Genomic DNA, 18132 nt, shown 5'->3' with positions numbered 1-18132 from the left:
ACGTGAGTCCTGGCATGGGAATGAATGTCAGTGTGACTGATCTCTCGTGATTGATAAGAACCTTTTGAGTGCCTTACACAATGGTTTTCTTGTGCGTTATTGTCAAAGTGGTGAGAGGCATCTGGTATCTTGAAGACTTTTCTTTCAGCCAAGAATTCTTATATTTGTGGAGTTCATCTTGGATTGTAATGAATGCTTAGTTCAAAACACAACACCATTTTCTACACAAGTTCAGGATGAAGCTTGACTGACGTGCACAGCTAACATGGAAGTACTGTAATCGAACTGAAGTCGTTGTACAGGCAACACACCAGTTTCTGCAGCCACCATTGTTAGTCCCTTGGTTCATATTGACTTAAGCACACTTGACATCAATTGCATCAAGATGTGACATGTTTTATAAAAAAAAAAAAAAAAACCATTTAAAATGAAAAAAATATTTTTAGGTATTTTCACGAACAAAAACTGGCTTTTAAATAAATTTGCTTCCATAATGGTTGAATATGACAAAAGAAAAAAAAAAAACAAGAAAAAAAGAAGTCTAGACTGTGGGGAAGTGGAATATGAAAATAAGGCTTAAGGCATCAGTTCCATATTTTTCAAAGCCAAATATGTAATGTTGAGAAGAGAAGAAATAATAATTAAAAGGTTCAAATCTTGTAATTTAATATTATTATTAAAACTTTGCTGTATATCCTATTCTTTAACATTTGGTGTTAATATAAAATTACTTGGCAATGCTTGACATTTGAAATAAACTTTTTTCTATGGTTTTATTTGCAAGTGTTCCATTAATTTTACTAGCTACAGTTGGATTATAGAGTCTGAAATCTAAAAGGACACTGTCAAGGTTGGGTCAATGTTTTCATTTTTGTTGCCACCCCCAGCTCACTTGAATCTGTTCAACAGTTTTTTCCACAGATGAGCCCAAGCTGTGATGCTCAGATACACATTTTGAACTCTGACGATCAAGGTTGTTTTGAGTTGGAGTGGTACTTCATACCAGCACATGAGGAGTCAGATGGATGCTGATGTAGAGCTCCTCTTAACTCTGATGTGCAGGGACTTACGATCCAAAGATTTGGTTCATATCTATCTTTACTTTTGTACTTTTGCGTTCATAAATACATGTACAGAGAGAGAAGACTATCGGTAAAAACTGATAAGTGGCAAGCAGTGAAATAGTGTTAAATATTTTTCTAAAGTACGAAACAAACACAGATCTCAAATTATTCCTTTAGGGAAGCAGTTCGCAAACTGTTAAAAGGTAATTCTAAGCAGTAGCTAGTAAAGTTCTTTGTTATGAAAAAAACTCAAAACCTTGGCAATGTCTTTTTAAATTAAGATCGATAATAACTGGAATTAGATGCAAGTCTGTACTGATGAAAATATAAAAACTTTCCTGAATCTTAATCATTATGAATATTCTTTGCAATCTGAAGTTACCATACGTTTTAATTATGTGTATTTAAAAACGATAACTCTACTTACAAAGCAAAAAGGAATCCTAGGAAGGGTGCAATAACATTAATTTAAATGCTAATGCAAATCAAAGCAACATCATGTTTCTCTAGCTTTCCCTGTAGATAAAATTCCGTACATTTGGTTGACAAGCTTACATTTTTCTGCATTGTGGATACATTGCCTCGTGCAGTATCAGTAATCTGTATTTTATTTTGGACTCAAATAAAACTTGAAATATGATGTGCAGTTTTAGTTGGAATCCATTTCTTAGGCTGAAGTAAAATATTTACCAAACATTGGAGAAGACAGACAGAGCATTTATCAGAAACTTGAAATCCCTTCTTGTGGTACAAGCTCTGAGCCCATTTGTGCAAGCATGTGAACACAGTGTATACTCTCAGTGCGGTCAGCAAAAGAGGTATATACAGTGTTTTCAATGTCAAACTTACCAGTAACTTCCTCCTAATTAAACTAAATCATTTCTTGACAAGTCTGTAATCCATAGGTGTTCTGTGCATTACTCCTCATCAGGAATGTTGGGGGATGCATTCTGATTTTTAATGTTCAATGCTAGAACGACCAAACTAAAATAATATTCATATGGAAATCTAAACTTTTTGAAAAAGTAGAATTGCATTACTGTATACAGTGGAAAGCTATTTATTGTACCTCTGGGCTTATTCCTCTAAAAATCGTAGCGTAAAAAAATCTTTGTCAAGCCTGAACTGATGTATATAACTGAAATAATGTAAAGTTATATTTTCATGTTTTTATACATAACAAGGTGATGGGAATACATAATGTATGAGTATTTCAATTACAGATAATATTGATTGGATAATAACACATCTCAGTTAAAAAGCAGTAATCATAGTTTAATATCCATGTTACAGTACATCAGTATATTGCTATATAAAGTATGTCTGTGTGCATTTAAGTGAAAAGTAGTTAAGAGTGATGAAAGCTGTCCAAGGGGTTTTTATTCATTTTATATGAAAACTCTTACGGAGCAACCAAAATGTTTATGAACTCAAACTTGTGTAAATTTCAAAATGTCCTTTACTGTAGCTTTTTGTTTACAGTACAGTATCTTATTTTCTGCTTTGTTAAATGAGTAACGGTACAAAGCTGGACATACACTTTCTAAGACATTAACGTTTCTGTTTTTTCATGTATACCTATATGACAGAAAATGCTTCTGATTTTTTTTTTCAATCTAAGACATGATGGCTTTTCTGGAGTGTTGTATAAACTTCAATCATACATAAAAATCTTCTTAAAAAAGGCAAAAGACCTTTAATGTCTGTTTAGTATTATTGAAATCTGGTTTCTTATTTATTATAATGTATTTTCCTAAGATTTTGCATAGAGCAAATGTGTTTGTCCCCACAGACGTGAAATTTTCTTGAAGAGTTTTGCAAGAAGAATATAAATCTTCCCCCAAATTATCTTGTTACTCAAGGGTAGATTTACTATAGTTCACATTATCGCTAAACAAAGCAATGTAAATTTCTTACTAACAATATAATTGTATATCTTGAATGTAACCTTCTTGATCATGGTTATAATGTCAGTGTGATAGGATGATAATGCTACTAGGTTAAGTATCTATTCAGTTACTTACTTAAAAATTACCAGCATGAATCAGTAATTTTTCACTTCAACAGATTGTTGATGTGTTCAAAGTAGAGAAAGAACCTGAGAAATGGCAAATATTTTAGGTATATATTAGTAGTGTTGCTACTAGAGATCTGGTACAACAAAGAGTTTGCTATAATAGCAAACAAATTGAATTTGAAGAGATTTGCAATGTGAAAAGCTCAATGTTTTTATTTAAATGTATTACACATTTTAACAGAGTGCGTCAGGGTATCAGCCTCTTCTTTGCCTGATAGATGTGGACAATCTCTTTACACAAAGTACAGTGCACAAATAATTGTATTTTAAAATACAAATACATGATTCAGCTATCATTTGGAACAGTTAGTTATATTAATACAGAGGTCACCAGCAAAATAGAATCAGTAGCAGCTGTTCTGCGTGATATCCCTAGAGGCTACTCAGACCTGTTTCACAGTACCAGAGTTTATTGTTTAGTAAATCTTTTCATTTATGCTGTCATGGGATCACAAAAATTTGCTGAGAGACACCTATCAGTTCCAAATTATCTTAGGAATTCATATTATATCAAGCACTTAGAATAAAATTCAGCAAATTACTTAGCTGTAGGCTTAACTTTGAGCATTTTCCCTAGCATCAGTTTTTGTAGATAATAGACTGTATACCTGTGTGAGATATAATAGACTTAGGGAATTGTATGCAGTAATGGCACCTATGTGACAAATTGCATTCAATCTGTGCCTACTGTTGGTCTTCCTGAAATTTCTGTTCACACCGCTCCTAATACTCTAAACTTTGGGACTGCTTCAAATAGATCAATGGTAAAATTGCCCTAAAATTGTTCTTTTTTTCAGTCTTGAATGCTCTCTTTCCTCTCCCCAAAGAAGTTTGATAAGCATGTCTACATCTAATATCTGGGGACCTACAGGAACTTGAAGTGATAACAACTTAATAACAAAGAGTCTCAATTAATTCCAACTTGCATTTAGTACCCCAAAGTAACTAATATTCATAATGCATCTTTTTTTTTTTAGAGATTTCTGTGAAGTAGTGAATATCACTTTGATGATCACAACTTCAGTTAGAGTCATTTAGTGTTTTAACATAAAATTTATCAAATTGGTATTCTTTGAACAAAAGAAATCTCTAAAATAGGATTTTTGTAAACAAGTGGCAAAAAAATAGAACATAGTAAGATACAATACAAAAATTCTGAGAATTACAAATCTAACTCACCTGCAGCTTTTACATGTCACGAGGCCTTCCCATAGTCCCTAACCTTATTGCTAGGGCATATTACATGATGTGCTTGCTTTCTTTCCTTCTTGCCCCACCTCATGCAGTTAGTTCTAATACATACTATTTAGTTTGGTAGGCAGATAGGAAGTATAATTACTGTATATAATACTTACCATACTTTTAAAAAAATTGATTTGGTAGTCATTCAAAATGTTTATTATAACTCATTGCATATTGTCTCTGTATTAAAGAAGCAGTGATGATAAAGGTGGGAAAGATATCTCAGGTCATCTGAGCTAAACCCTTCATTCAAGTGGCGTCATCCACTGTACTATTCTTCTATCAGTCTCCTTTTTACATCTTTTATTGCTAATGAAAATGAAAATTTGGCTACCTCTGTAGACGTCTCAGTGGTTCACTTACCTAAGTGGTAAGAAAATTTTTTATAGCTAAAAGCAAAGCATGATCCCACTTAATTCCACAAAGTTGCCCGGTGAATGACTTCGTAGCATTCGCCCAAAGTTCTTCCTCACAATACAGTTACAACTATCACTCAGCAGTAAAGGACCATTACTACATGCTGTAGGCATAGAGGAAAAGATAGCATTTCATTTGTCATCATTTTTAACGAATGCTGACTTTTCAAGACACACTTCTCTGTGTTAAAGCATTTACTCCTGCTAGTCTTCCTACTGAAGACTAATTTAAAATATATATTGAAATTAAAACAGGTTTTATTTATTTGCTTTAAAGATCCCAAACCTAATTTTGAAAATGTATCTCACAGAATAGAAGAGGGCTGCTAAACATTAGTGCCTAGACCAGCCCCTTGTAATTGTCTTCGGTTAGTTCATATCTGGAGGTGGGGGAAATGCTCCAAAAAAAGGGGTTCCAATGGATGCCATGGGCCATGCAGGACCATGCTTCCTCCTTTGTGTCTTTCCATGCACAGAAGGGAAGCAGGTGGGCAAAGCTGAAACAGGAGTTGGAGAGGCAGTTTCATGTCATTCTTCTGTCCTCCCTCAATCATAATAGGTGAAGGAGCATCCCAAAGAGACACCAGAGAGGATTTATCCCTATTTTCTAAGGATAGACAATATACTTAAATTTTTTTTTTTTTTCCTTTTAAAACCCCACTGTTAGTGCAGTTTTGAAATGACAATTCTCTGTTTTAGTTTGTGGTAAACAATTCTTAAAACTGGAAAATAAAGTCTTGTTTCCAGAGTCATTTACTGTCAGTAATGCATACATGTACTAGCTTCTTAGAAGGGAAAAGCCCAAAGTCCTTCTGGCATGTGCTTTTACTGGAGCATCAAGAGCATCTTGTTAAAAATATACTTGGAGTCTGGCATGTGCTTTTACTGGAGCATCAAGAGCATCTTGTTAAAAATATACTTGGAGACTTTTATATGACAACTTTTTACCCAGTTTTCAAGTTGTGTTGTTACTGCCTGCCCTTCAGCACCGTGTTCCGAGTTAAGAGAAAAATGTCATTAAAGAGGTCAAGCGATAGCTCTTTCACTTAATAGTAGGCTTTACAAATAAGATAATATTTTTCAGTAGTTGTTTTCCTTAACGAGTTTCATTATAAATTGCAAACACTTTTTGGGTTACCTTATACTCCTAAATAGCAGAATATTCACAGAAATATTTTTCTGTTTTTGAACAAGTAGATATTTTTTATACTGTCACAATGACTAAAGATACAATAATACAGACTACATGGTTTTGACTCAGGTGCTTGCTTTTATATTTGTTACTCTTGTTGTTAATAATACCACAAAACCGCTGGAAGAATATTTACATAAATTTGGAACTAAGTGACTTGGCAGCTAATACAAGTTACCTGTAGCTGGAATTTCTCATTCCATTTCAGCTACTATGTGTTAATAAATAAGCGGAGTTGCTGGTATATGAAAATGAAGATTGTGGATGTTCCAGTATATATGTATATATACATAATCATACACAAATATGGAAATGCAATAGTAAAAGTAACGCTGAGTTTGATAAGGCCATACTCAAAAATGTTGATAACCACAGCAATAATTCATAGTAGGTCCAGTAGCGAGAAGAAGGTTCATAAGCGAGTGCCTTACCACCCTTGGTTTGAATAAATATGAGATCTTAACATTTCCATAGGCCAGTATGTCATCCCATGGGATTCAATCAACAGTGAATCTCGTAACTTCAAAAAAATCTGGTGTAACTTCTGTAATCGTCTTTGTTGTCACTGACAGGATTAAGTTCTGCAGAACTGTGACAAAAATGGGGCTTTTCCACACTACGTTTGGCCTACACAGAAAGGTCAAATGAAAGCTATTGTGTGTGTCATTGCCTCTCACTTCGTCGGCAGGGATGATGGGTTTATGTATATGCACGTATATGCTTAATTTTTCAAATTACAGTCTTACCTATTGAAAAAATACACACAATTGATCTGAGAGGCTCAGATTTAGTTAAATCTAACATTACATGAACAAGGACAAATGAAACATTACGCTTTGTAAGCTATTACTTGATTTTCTGAACCAAAACCTCTATAAGTTAATGCCTCCAGAACAAAATACTGGGCATTGACAGGGCTGGATACTACACTACCTACCTTGAACATTGTGCAATAATATATACTCTTATGGTGCTGTGGCAGAATTCTGTCCACGTTTTGTATTATTTTTTTAATGGCATATACAAATGAGTAGTATAAGCTATAGGAAATCACTCTCACAGTGTAGGATTGGCAGACAATTTTCAGACAATTTCTATTGACTGGCTGTATCTTTGACATTACCATATTCTTTAAATCTGCAGCTTCTGAATATAAAAAGCATGTGATAAACTTTTTATAAAGCCGTTATCTTCAGTGAGAGCAGGACTTTACTGCACGTTTTCTTCATCCTGATGGCTATACTTACCTAAAGTACTTGTTTTCCACAGAATAGTTTTCATTCTTTTTCACTGTATGCTCTTGCTTTTTCTAGGTGACCTAAGAATGTATGAATATAAATGTATTTTTTTAGCGTTATAGTTCCACAATTAGATGTGGGGGATGTTCATCAGTTCTGCTTAGTCCTCCTTATAAGCTGCTTTCTATTTATGCTTGTATTTATGTCATTTTATGCTTGTAATTTACTTTTTGATCTTTTATCATTGGGAGAGATTTTAGCACATTGAGGAAAAACAGTAACATTGCATACCCTGCTTGCTGATTTGAGATGTTGCCCAAGTCATCCAAAGTCATTCAGCTGATGAGTACGTCCAGTGACTCACATGTGTTAAAGAATCTTTCTGAAACAGCAGGGACAAAGACTGCTCTGAGGAGACTGAGGTAATACGTGTTGGTCGGATCCTGCCTCCCTAAAGTCCCGGGGAGCTGGGGCGTTGGGACCAGGTCCGAACCTCCCAGCTGTCTGTATGCAGTCAGGCAGTGATCTCCCCTGGGATCACCGTGCTTGCACTCATGCTAGCAAAAACGAATTGCTGGCATGGTCAAGATGCAAAAACTATTTCTCTGCTCTGAACATGATGCCGAGGGGAAAGCTGTCCCCTTCTTCCCCTGTCCACGCTTTCTGAAAAGGTTTTTTCTTTCCCTGAACTACAGCCATCCATATACTGGAAATTCAGGATTTAACTTAAGAAAAATTGCATTCATAATCATGTATTTTCTCAGCATAGAGGAAACTCAGCATTTACCCTCACTCAAGAAAACTAAGCACAGCCGTCTTGGCTGGCTGAACAATTTTATGGAGATTTTTCTCATAGACCAAAACAAGTCACTGCTTCATGAATTATGACATCATATATTGTCATAAAAGAAAACATGTAAGCTTCCCAATAGTCAGGATCATGAGAATGTAGGTGTTATTTTTTAGTAAGATGCTAGCTAAGATTATAGTGTGTGGACAGCCTTTCTTTATGCATGTTATAATATGCTGTGTAAATCAGAGGATTATTGGCTTGCTGAGCGATTTTTCTGCAGTATCAGACATGTATAATATATATACAAATAATACAATCATGTTATTTTTTTACTTTTTTAAAGGGTATCCTTTGATCAGTTACACAAACCTAAGTTAGGAGCAATACAAATAATTGAAGTGTGAAGCAAAACTGCTCAATGTGACAACATCACCTGGTCTATGCTATTTTCTTTTTTTCTTTCTTTTTTAAAATACCTGTAGAAAAAATAGTGACTTGCTAGAAGCAATAGGCAACAAAAGAGTGGATAAGAGGATGTAAACCAAACTTCAGTGCGACTATAGGATGGGGTTTTGAAGCCATGACTTGAAGCTATGATACTATTTAGTAAATAAACTAGAACTTAAGTTCTCATTTAAGTTAGAAAGTTAAAAGAGGTTCAGTAGATTTTGGTGGTGTAGCTGAATCATGGAAATGTGTCATCGTGAGTGTAGACCCTGGATATAGGCTTTGGCATTTAACACTTAGACCTATCCAGCTTCCAGGTATTAGCTGTTTTAGGCTTTTGTGAAATTGTTATGGGCCAGACTTACTGCTTAGCTAAATCCAAGTCCCATTCTGACTGCCCGCATCAGATCAGTTTCTGGGGATAAACATCAAATCTGGGGATAAACAAGACCATTGTCTTTCCCAATGAGGAATTTGTGTTTCTTTTCAGCTGGCTTACTTTGTATTTTAAAGTCAATATTTCAACAGCTAACTAGAGTAATTATTTTTCTTTACTTTCCTTGCTCGCAATACTCTTCAGGGTTTGGTATTTTTAAAGCTTTTAACTAAAATTGATTAAAAGTGTTTACTGAGGTGAAATGTGGATTATCAGTCAAGGCAGTAGGTTTTTTTAAGACACTGATCATTTTCTACTGAAAATATAGAATGCTTCATGCTATAGCAGAGAAGAAAGATATAAGGAACTGTTGCAAGAGGATTTAGGTGAGATTTTGTTTGGTTTGTTTTTCAAAAAGGTTTTTTTGTTTTCCTTTCACTACAGCTTTTTGTAAAACAGGAAAATTAGTCTTTGTAATCATATCTGCTATGCCATTCTCTGATGACATTGGTTGGCATCAGTGAAGCCACCTGGATACCTTGGAAAATGTGCCTGTGTTCATGTAGATAGATGGTAGAACTGCCCAATGTAATAACAGATGTTTTCTGTCTGATTTAATTTCCATGTGGATGTGATTGTTCACTTGTTTTGTACAGTTTTGTTTGTGGTGCAGCTACAGACACAGAGATCAGTGAGGAAAAAAACTAAATACGTTATTTCTTAAAAGAGTAGTGCAGAATATGACAGAACACTCCTGAAGTCTCTGCAGAAAGATGTTTGAAAAAAAAAAATGCTTTTTAAAGAACTGACTTGCCTCTGAGCATCCCTTAATGAGAGGGGAAACTGAATGGCTTCGGTGTCCTGCAATTGTATTCCACTGAGTAGAAAATCCTGTTCTAAAGGTCAAGAGTGTGTACGGAGGTATTTTTGCAGAATCAGCCTTAATTGACTGAATTCTATATAAAGATGTAAGTGTTGGTACTGATCATGCGATGAAATGCACAAGGAAATTTCTTTGAAAAGTAATTAGCATGATATTTTTTTTCCTTTCAGTTACATCTTCAGACCTAGCAGTATCAGGGGTTTTATTTTGGATCAGTTCAAAATGCACGTGAATTAAGGCTCCTTGTCCTCCTCCTGCCGAATTCCATCACTGTTACATACCGTTTGCAATTTCTAGCATGGACAGACCTTCTACAGTAGATGTCCTCATCAAAGTCATCACCTTACAGTGTTTAGCTCATGTTTTTGTTTCAGATTCTAAAGAATTAATCATATATGTAAATCCTACCATCAAAGTGCCTAAAGAAAATTGATTTTGATAATAGACTTCTTTTCGGCACAAAGTGTCACCAAATCATTTAGGATCCTTTCCCTACCTGGTGATTAGAAACAGTATAGTATTATTACTTAATGTTAATGTGAGTTTTGATCCATCATTGTCTTTCTGTCTGAAACATCTTGCACACTGTTTTTCTTCCTGTTAGGAACAAAAAGATGATACATAGGATACCGCAGGTATATTTCTGAAACCCTGTGCAGATACTGTCGTTTGTGTGTATAGGTGTTTGACTGTTTCTTGTCTTAATTCCTCTGAGAACTTTGTGGCTGATAAGATTTAAGTCTTCCAGACTTTGTCTGTATGTGTTTGTGTTGGAAACCTGTTTTGTAACCTGTTACCATTCCGTCAGTGGCCATTAACGAATGATTAATGATGCCATGCAGATACAACATTTAATTTATATAAAACCTTGAGGCGTATACAGTGTTTTACAAATAATTTAATATTTATGTCACTCTAAAGTGAAGACTTAAGCATGTAAGTTAGGATGCTGAGGATAAGAGATGATGAATAAATGAGTGTAGGAGAAATAAAATGTGAGACATTGCAGGCTGGTTGTGTTGATGTGAACATATACTCTTATTTTGTTTTGGTTTTAATACTAAGGCTTTAATCTTTGATTCTAAACTGTCTTAAAGAAAAATGGAGTAAGACATAGAAATATATATTGCAACTTCCATCTGGTGATACTACTTATTCCAACTAAACAAATTTTTGCTCTAATGGTGATAACTGAGGAAAAGAAAACCCTTTCCCCTGAGCCTCTTATGCCACTGATTTTATTTAGCATAGCATTGCTGCTGCTTGGAATATTTCCTTCTTTCCTTTTTGGAAGCTTGTCCTTCAGAGACACATGCAGCTGCAAACATAAAATGCTTATTTTGCAAGTGCCTGGAACTTGCTGAATCATTGTGTCTTTGCCAAATAAGTATTTTTTGTATGTTTCTACTCTGAACTTGAGGAGGTAGTACATTTTGATAGCATTTAAGTTCTGAAATCAAGCTATGATACCTAGATGTATGAAAATTAGCTCTTAAATTAGCTTCTTGCCCTGATTTAGCTCAGAAGCTTCTATGTCGTCTGCAAGATGGATTGCCCTTTGTGTTGTTTTACATGTTAGTGATTGTTATAAGTGATAGTAAGAACCATAAAATTTAAACTTTCCATGTTAAAAAACCTTTCCAGTTCCATTTGTCTGTGTGCACGTGTTCAATCAGCCATGTAAAGTGTCTTATTTCAGATACATTCAATTGTAGCCAGGCCTGTAATTTCCATGCTTATTTGGAGACTTTATTAAATAAATTATGTAGCATTCACTAAACATGGAGTTAATCTTTCTGTTGTTCCTTCAAGTTGATTCAGACTTGAGACCTCGTTTAATCATTATTAAAATCATAATATTCTTTAGAAGAGTTGTTGATAAAAATTATGGACAGTGTACTGCCATTCCTCTTGATGGAATCTATTTAGCCATCTATTTAACCTAAATATCACTTTGGGAACAATGAGTTTAGCTGACATAAGCAAAAAGGTGTTTTACAAACTCCAAACCCGGTGTATTCTACTGCTTTACAATCTGCATCACATTCACCTCAAAAGCTTGTCTAACCTGATCTCTAATAAAATAATATATCATTGTATTAAGACGAATAATTTTTATCAATGGGTTACAATTTTTAGAGCTGCACAAAGGACCTGTTGGTCTTAACTAAAGTGCCAGTATTCTCAGTTTTGGTGAAAATGTACTTCTGCAGAAGTAAGCTGTACATAATGTGCAGGGCTGAATGACTGTCACTTTTTATATAAAAGACCTCAATGAACACAAGTCCTCTTTGAAGCAGGAAATACCCTGGCACAGAGTTCAGGAGATTTCCTGCTTTCAGACACTGTAGTTTTAAAGGCAGAACGATCCATGTATGAAATGATGGATCATAAAAACAGTGCCAGAAGGTCTGGGGCTGGGCCATTAGTTGGCACAAAGTGCAAACACCTGTATGTAGGAGTGAGAACGATAAGCCATCAGAAATTGTAACCTTTCCCATACCCACCTGTCTGCCCATTTCTCCATTTCACTTTTTCTCTGCAGTTTCCATAGAAAAAAAAAATAGAAAATATAATCACCCATTTTCTTATGCTGGAAAAAAACCCATCACCTCACTTCAGGCATCAGACATGGCACATAAAAGCAGATTAGGTTGGTGAAAGCATCCTGCTATTTTTTACTATGAGCTGTCTTACCTTGTGAACGTTCAGTGTGCTTGGTATCTAGATTGAACAGTGCAAATCTCTTAAAAGCCATTTATCGGATTTTTGTTCCATTTGCCTTTGTCAATTAAGATTGTCAATTAAGAATTTCCAAGTCTCATCAAAAGATTTTTATAAAGATGAAAGACTGACATGAAGATGTTTAAGACATCCTGCTTACAGGGCAATCTATGCTACTAATGACTGGCAGCATACCCAGAATAGCAGTCTTCTGAGACAGCTTCAGAGTTTTTCGCAGTCACTGTGAAATGAGACAGAAGGAGACAGAAGAAAAAGGCTTTAAATGCACAAAGGTTAAAATATGTCTAGGATGCAAAAGTGCTAGCCTGATGAATGAAAGATGTCTAGATTAGCATTAGAACACCTTAAACCCATGGGGCATTTCCAGGATCATTGAATCACTATTAGGTGATGATTGTCAAGCAATGATTTTAGTAAGTAATTAAATCTCTGCGCATACTCACTTGTAGAGAGTGACCTTGTACTGGATGACTGTGAGATGATTCTGTATAAATTTAGCGTAAGGATAAACAAAAGCAGCCTTATAGTTAAGAGTCTCTCTTTCAAACTGTAACACACCAAAGCTGGCTCCATACTAATACATCCAGCAGTGCCAGGCGTGTTCCCAGGCACCAAATTCATCATCTATCCCATTAAACTGCTACAGCAGTCCCTGGCGCATTGTTAGCTGATGCCAACCGAGCATGCTCCCAGGCAATTCCCAGGGACAGTTTAGGGATGAGAACGTCCCAATGTTCACTTCCATTCGGCATTTTGTAAGTTGTCACAACATTCTGGCGTCTGGGAAAGTTTGCTGTAATACACAGAGGCTGTTGCATGCTCCTTAGCTTCAGTGCACAGGAACATTTTTGGGCAGTTCGTTTAGCAGTGTGAATGTCACCTGTGGGAGCTAATTAGATTTGGAGGAGTGCAGAGTCTTGAATTTGGAGGAGACCAGGAGATCTTTTTTGGCAAAGAAGTTACACCTGGCAGAGATATTTGTTAAAAGCCTTTGCTCCAGTCCCGACTGGTAGAATACGCACATTAGGGAAGACATCTGAAATAAGTGAAGAAATTACCAGAAATACTTAAAAGTAATGGGACTGGTTATCTGAAGAAGTTTTAAGAAAGGTCAGAAAGAATAAGAACAGTCTAAGAAAAATCAGCCTGCAATAGATTCTCCAAAAGGTATAAAAACCAAAATTTTTTTAAACACGTAAATGTATGAATACCAGACATGAAAATGTGAAAACGGCAATTAATGACAGTTTAGTTGTAACTCAAAAAGTCAATGTATCTCAAAAAGTCAATGCATATTTTGCTTCAGTTTTGGCAAGGAAGTCTGGTGAATAAATTGCAGAAGGTTTCCTCCATAAAGCAAAGGAGCTGTGAGGTAAGCAGGAATGTGGATGAAGAAGATGGCATAACCTAAGGAAATTTTACACTGGAAGAGGAAGTCCAAAATTGTATTTTTCAAAGATCAGTATTAGGTTCAGTTCTGTTTTAGTAGGCAAATAATGACCCTGACACGAGAAGTGGAAAAGTCCTGGTGAAATTAACTTCATGATGCAAAGTTAAGATAAAAATGAAGATGAAACAGTGAAAGAACTGGATGTGCTTGAATACTGGAGTTATAGAAATAAGTCTGAATAGCATAAAATGAAAGGCACTTAGAAGAAAAGTTTAGCACAGCAGCAGGTCAAAAGGGGACCCGTTGTTTTGCTTCCAACACCAGCCAATGGTGAGTGCTCCTTGAAGACTGAAGATTACGCATACAGTGTATTTCACTAGGATGCTCGTGTGGCCTCCAGCAGTTTGTGGGTCAGGGACTTCCCTCAGACACAGATAATATCTTTGCATTTCATATCCTTTGCAGCAATTTATCTAATCACTTTGTACTCATCTAAACTTTGGCAACCATAATATCCCATGGCAGGAATTGTCATGGTTTAACTAAACATTGTGTAAAGAATCACTTTTTTTTTTTTTTTGCCTTAAGCCTGTTATCTGTTAATTTCCTTTGTTGCCTTCTCATTCTTATAGTATGAAATGTAGTTAGCAGTTGCTTATTAATTCCTGCTCTGAACCAAGATGCTCGTAAGCTATCATACAAGAGAAAACTCAAAAAACTGAGCTTCTTTCGTGTAACAAAATGAAAGTTGAGACATATGTGACTACTGTTTATAAATATGAGTGGGAGAAGAGCTTCCTTCCAAGAGAGAGAAAAGCTGCTTACTTATGAAAAACAATGCTGGCACCAGAACAAGTTGAGAAAATTGGCAAGGCATAAATTTAGGGTGGATTGTGAATATTTCTAGTTTCAGAGCAGCAGATCCTCTTGGTAGTCAGGTCAGAGGGCTGTACCCTGCACAGACAGTGCCTTGGCCAGTGTGGTTATGGAACAGCCATTTTTACAGTAAACAGCCTCTCAGAGGACCACTGGTTCCTCATTTACAGAAGACCACTGCAGGCAAAGGTTCAGGAGCTCAAATACATGCCTTTGGATCACCCTCCTAGCAAAATAAGGGAAATAAATAGATTTTTACGTGTGAAAGTTAATGACTGGGATTCAGCAACCCAGAAGGTCCCTTTCCACTCTGCGCTCCTGCATGGTCTGGCTGCAGAGATGCTCTTTGTTCTCATCCAGATTCACAGTCCTATGCCGTCTCCAGGAGTTAGGTGTCTATGTCAGATATTTCGCAAAAAGACAAAAATGCACATGGTGCCCTCGTATCCCCTAGCTCAGTGATTAGAAGTGATTTAGTTAAAAAAACAAACAAACAAACACCCCCCCTCCCCCCCCCCAAAAAAAACCCAACAAAATCTCCCCAAAACCCCAAGCACTTGCTTTGAATACAGGGAACCTTGGTTTCATCCCTTCTGTTGAGCAAAAAAGTTTATGAAAAATCGCTTTTCTATCCTGCAGATGAAACTGTCATCACTAGTGCTAGTGGCTATTTTCAGAAATGAAATGTCTTCTGGAAAACTAGCTCCATTTTGCAAGAAACAGCTAAACAGTCACTGGATAGGATTGGTGCGGGAAGGTTGGTGACTTACACTTAAGCCAGACTCACTCCCGTTCCAGTGGCTCTAAGGACAGAACAGAAAACTCTCGTGTAGTCAGCAAAGGAAGAACTGGAACCCAAGTCTGCCTCTCTCATATGGGCCTCTTGTAGAGTCAGGCTTCAGCTTTTCCTCAGTTGGGTTTGTCCATCAGAGAGTTAAGTACTCCATAGAAAATGGAGCAGCTGCATTAGTGGCAAATATCCCATCAATTTGGATTATTCTCTGTTTTTCTCTGGGGCCCCAATCCTCTCACTGCCCAATCACGTACACATTTGTTTGTTCCTGGTTTCTGTCTGGAACAAGAGAGCTCCTTCTGAGACAAAACGCAGCTGTTGTTCAAAAGGTAGCTTGGATCCACAGTTTGTTCCTGGCAGACACTGTAGATGCAGTGAGGAGAAGGAACACGCCTCCACACAATCCAATGTGAATCAAAGTGAAGACGCTTTATTAAGCATAAGCTATCCCTTTTATACATTTTGTACTTTCCCTGGCTGTAAGCATGTGCATTGCTATTGGTTAATATTACGAAACATACTCTTCTTTGATGTGTTCATTGGTCACTGCTCTGCCACTGGTCCTTTCTTAATTGGCTCCATCAGTTCTTGTTTCTTCTCCTCCGTGTTCGGCTCCCACCGGCTACTCCCTCCATTCTTGTTTGCTCAGCTACTGTTTTTCCTCATCTCTCCAAGGTCGGCTTGTTGACACTAGCTACATGAATCTTGTCACGCAGCTAGGCCCTCACTCCATACTCTCATACTTCTGGCTCATTACATGACCACTCTCCTCCAAAAACCCCTCTACAATGCAGCATGACTGAATTTTGCTCAGTGTATGTATTTAGGCTGCTCTGGAAGGTGGTGGCCTTGAAGAGTTTAAATGTGGATCAGGCCTTGATTCCTAACACAGGCTGCCAAGATGGGATAGGTGTACACCAAAGTGCTAGAGTTATGCAGAAGGCATAATCTAATAAGGGGTTCCCCCAGGGGAGAGAGGAATGTAATTCAGGTGTCCCCCTGTCTACATGAAGGGAGAAAACTACACCAGCATTACCAGTGTTTCTTAAGCAGCTGGACTCGGTGATGATAGTCTGAGAAGGACACTCGGACTCACACTGAGATGTAAACACCTCCGAAAGGACAATTACAGGCTAAGATTCAAGCTGGACATTTTGAAGCTCAGATTAATTCAGATTTACATGGTTTGTGCTATATCCAAAGCCAGATGTTGAAGTTCCCATTGAAAGATGCTTAGAGAACCTGGGCAGCTCCTAGGAATGGGTGGTAGCTGAGTGATGAAGAGTGTGAGGTGAAAATCTTACCTGTAGACACCTTTCATAGATCTAGCTGAGAGATTTTCTTGTTAAGTTCTTTAAAATTACTTTGAATTGGTTGGATAAGTTACAGATGAGGTATGAGTAACCTCTGCCTTAGCACTGATGTCTGTGAGGATAACCTTGACAGGGAGTCGCAATCTGTTTTTTTTATTCTCTCTGAAGAGAATGCACTTGGTGTGCTGAATTATAAATCTTGCAGAATAGGAAAGAAGTCTGAGGGAAATTATCTTAAACAGAATATCCTGTGCCAAGGCTTGTGAGCTGGCATTGCAGGCATTTTTAGTCTGATATTTAGTTTCTGATATTTTTAACAGAAAAAGAGGGAAAATGTGTAAAAACACAGAACTGCTCAACCTTGATTACTGGTATTTTATGCTAAATAGGGTTGTTCCTGCCAAAAACATTAAGCTGGCAAAGAGAAGCTTATATGGCTCATTATACTATTGCCAAGAAAGACACGATTTTGAAAGCTCTGCAGGGCGGACCCAGAGGCTCTTGCTGCCAATCTGTTACGTTATTCACTGCAGAATGAGAAAAATCAGTGTTTCTTTGAAGAAATGGTGCTTCAGGCTTCTCTAGACGTGCACTGAATAGATTTTAACAATTATGTTTATTTACGTAATGACTCTGAGGATCTTTGTTTTGCTTTATGGAGCAGACTGTACTAGATTTTAAACAAACCAATAGAATTCAGAATGTGTTTGTCTCTAAAAGCATATGTAAGAAAAATTGCAAAGTAGTGCTGCTAAAGCATGAAGTGAAAAATGAAGACCTGAAATCCCACAGTACTCTACAAGAGGATGCACAAGATTTTCTAGAGGAATAAGCTGGTTATTTTAGATTTAATAATCATCTCTATCCTAAGGACATGTTTAGTGAGAGGCATAAAATTATATTGAATATGTAGGCAAAAAGTATGTCCAGTGCATGTGTTTCATTCTGTTGGTGATTCATAATCAAGTCAGAACATCATAGAAATAGAACTATGAATTCTTCATATTACTGACATTTAGCAAATTAATATGAATTTTAAGTTGCTTCCATAGTGGAGTATGAATCAGTCAAGAGTGAGAGCCAGGAAAAAAGGTTCTAATGTGAGAGCATTTACCCAGCCAACCAAACAGGAATGACCTTACCATTCCTGGAGTCAGAAAAAAAAAAAAACAAACAAAAAAACAGAAGGAAATACAGTGCTTGTTGAGATAAAAATGCGTTCCATCCACATTTCCTGGAGTAGCTCATAAAACACATTTTCAAAGAGAAGTTAGATTTGGCATTGAT

The 18132-nt window shown here is 36.5% G+C and overlaps 1 protein-coding gene across 2 annotated transcripts in view; it reads left to right on the top strand.

Moving 5' to 3' along the window:
• GRIA2 (glutamate ionotropic receptor AMPA type subunit 2) overlaps positions 1-246 on the top strand; it is a 101652-nt gene extending 101406 nt beyond the window's left edge. For both annotated transcript variants that reach the window (XM_068403472.1, XM_068403471.1), the window contains one exon: positions 1-246. This exon is cut by the window's left edge and continues 115 nt beyond it. In XM_068403472.1, coding sequence (XP_068259573.1) covers positions 1-50 — 50 coding nt within the window. In that variant the 3' untranslated portion in view covers positions 51-246.
• The last annotated feature ends 17886 nt before the right edge of the window (positions 247-18132 follow it).

This window comes from Nyctibius grandis, chromosome 6, assembly GCF_013368605.1.
Source record: "Nyctibius grandis isolate bNycGra1 chromosome 6, bNycGra1.pri, whole genome shotgun sequence".
Classification (NCBI taxonomy): Eukaryota; Metazoa; Chordata; class Aves; order Nyctibiiformes; family Nyctibiidae; genus Nyctibius; species Nyctibius grandis.
The sequence above is the reverse complement of the archived record's forward strand: the minus strand, read 5'-3'. Positions and strand labels throughout refer to the sequence as shown.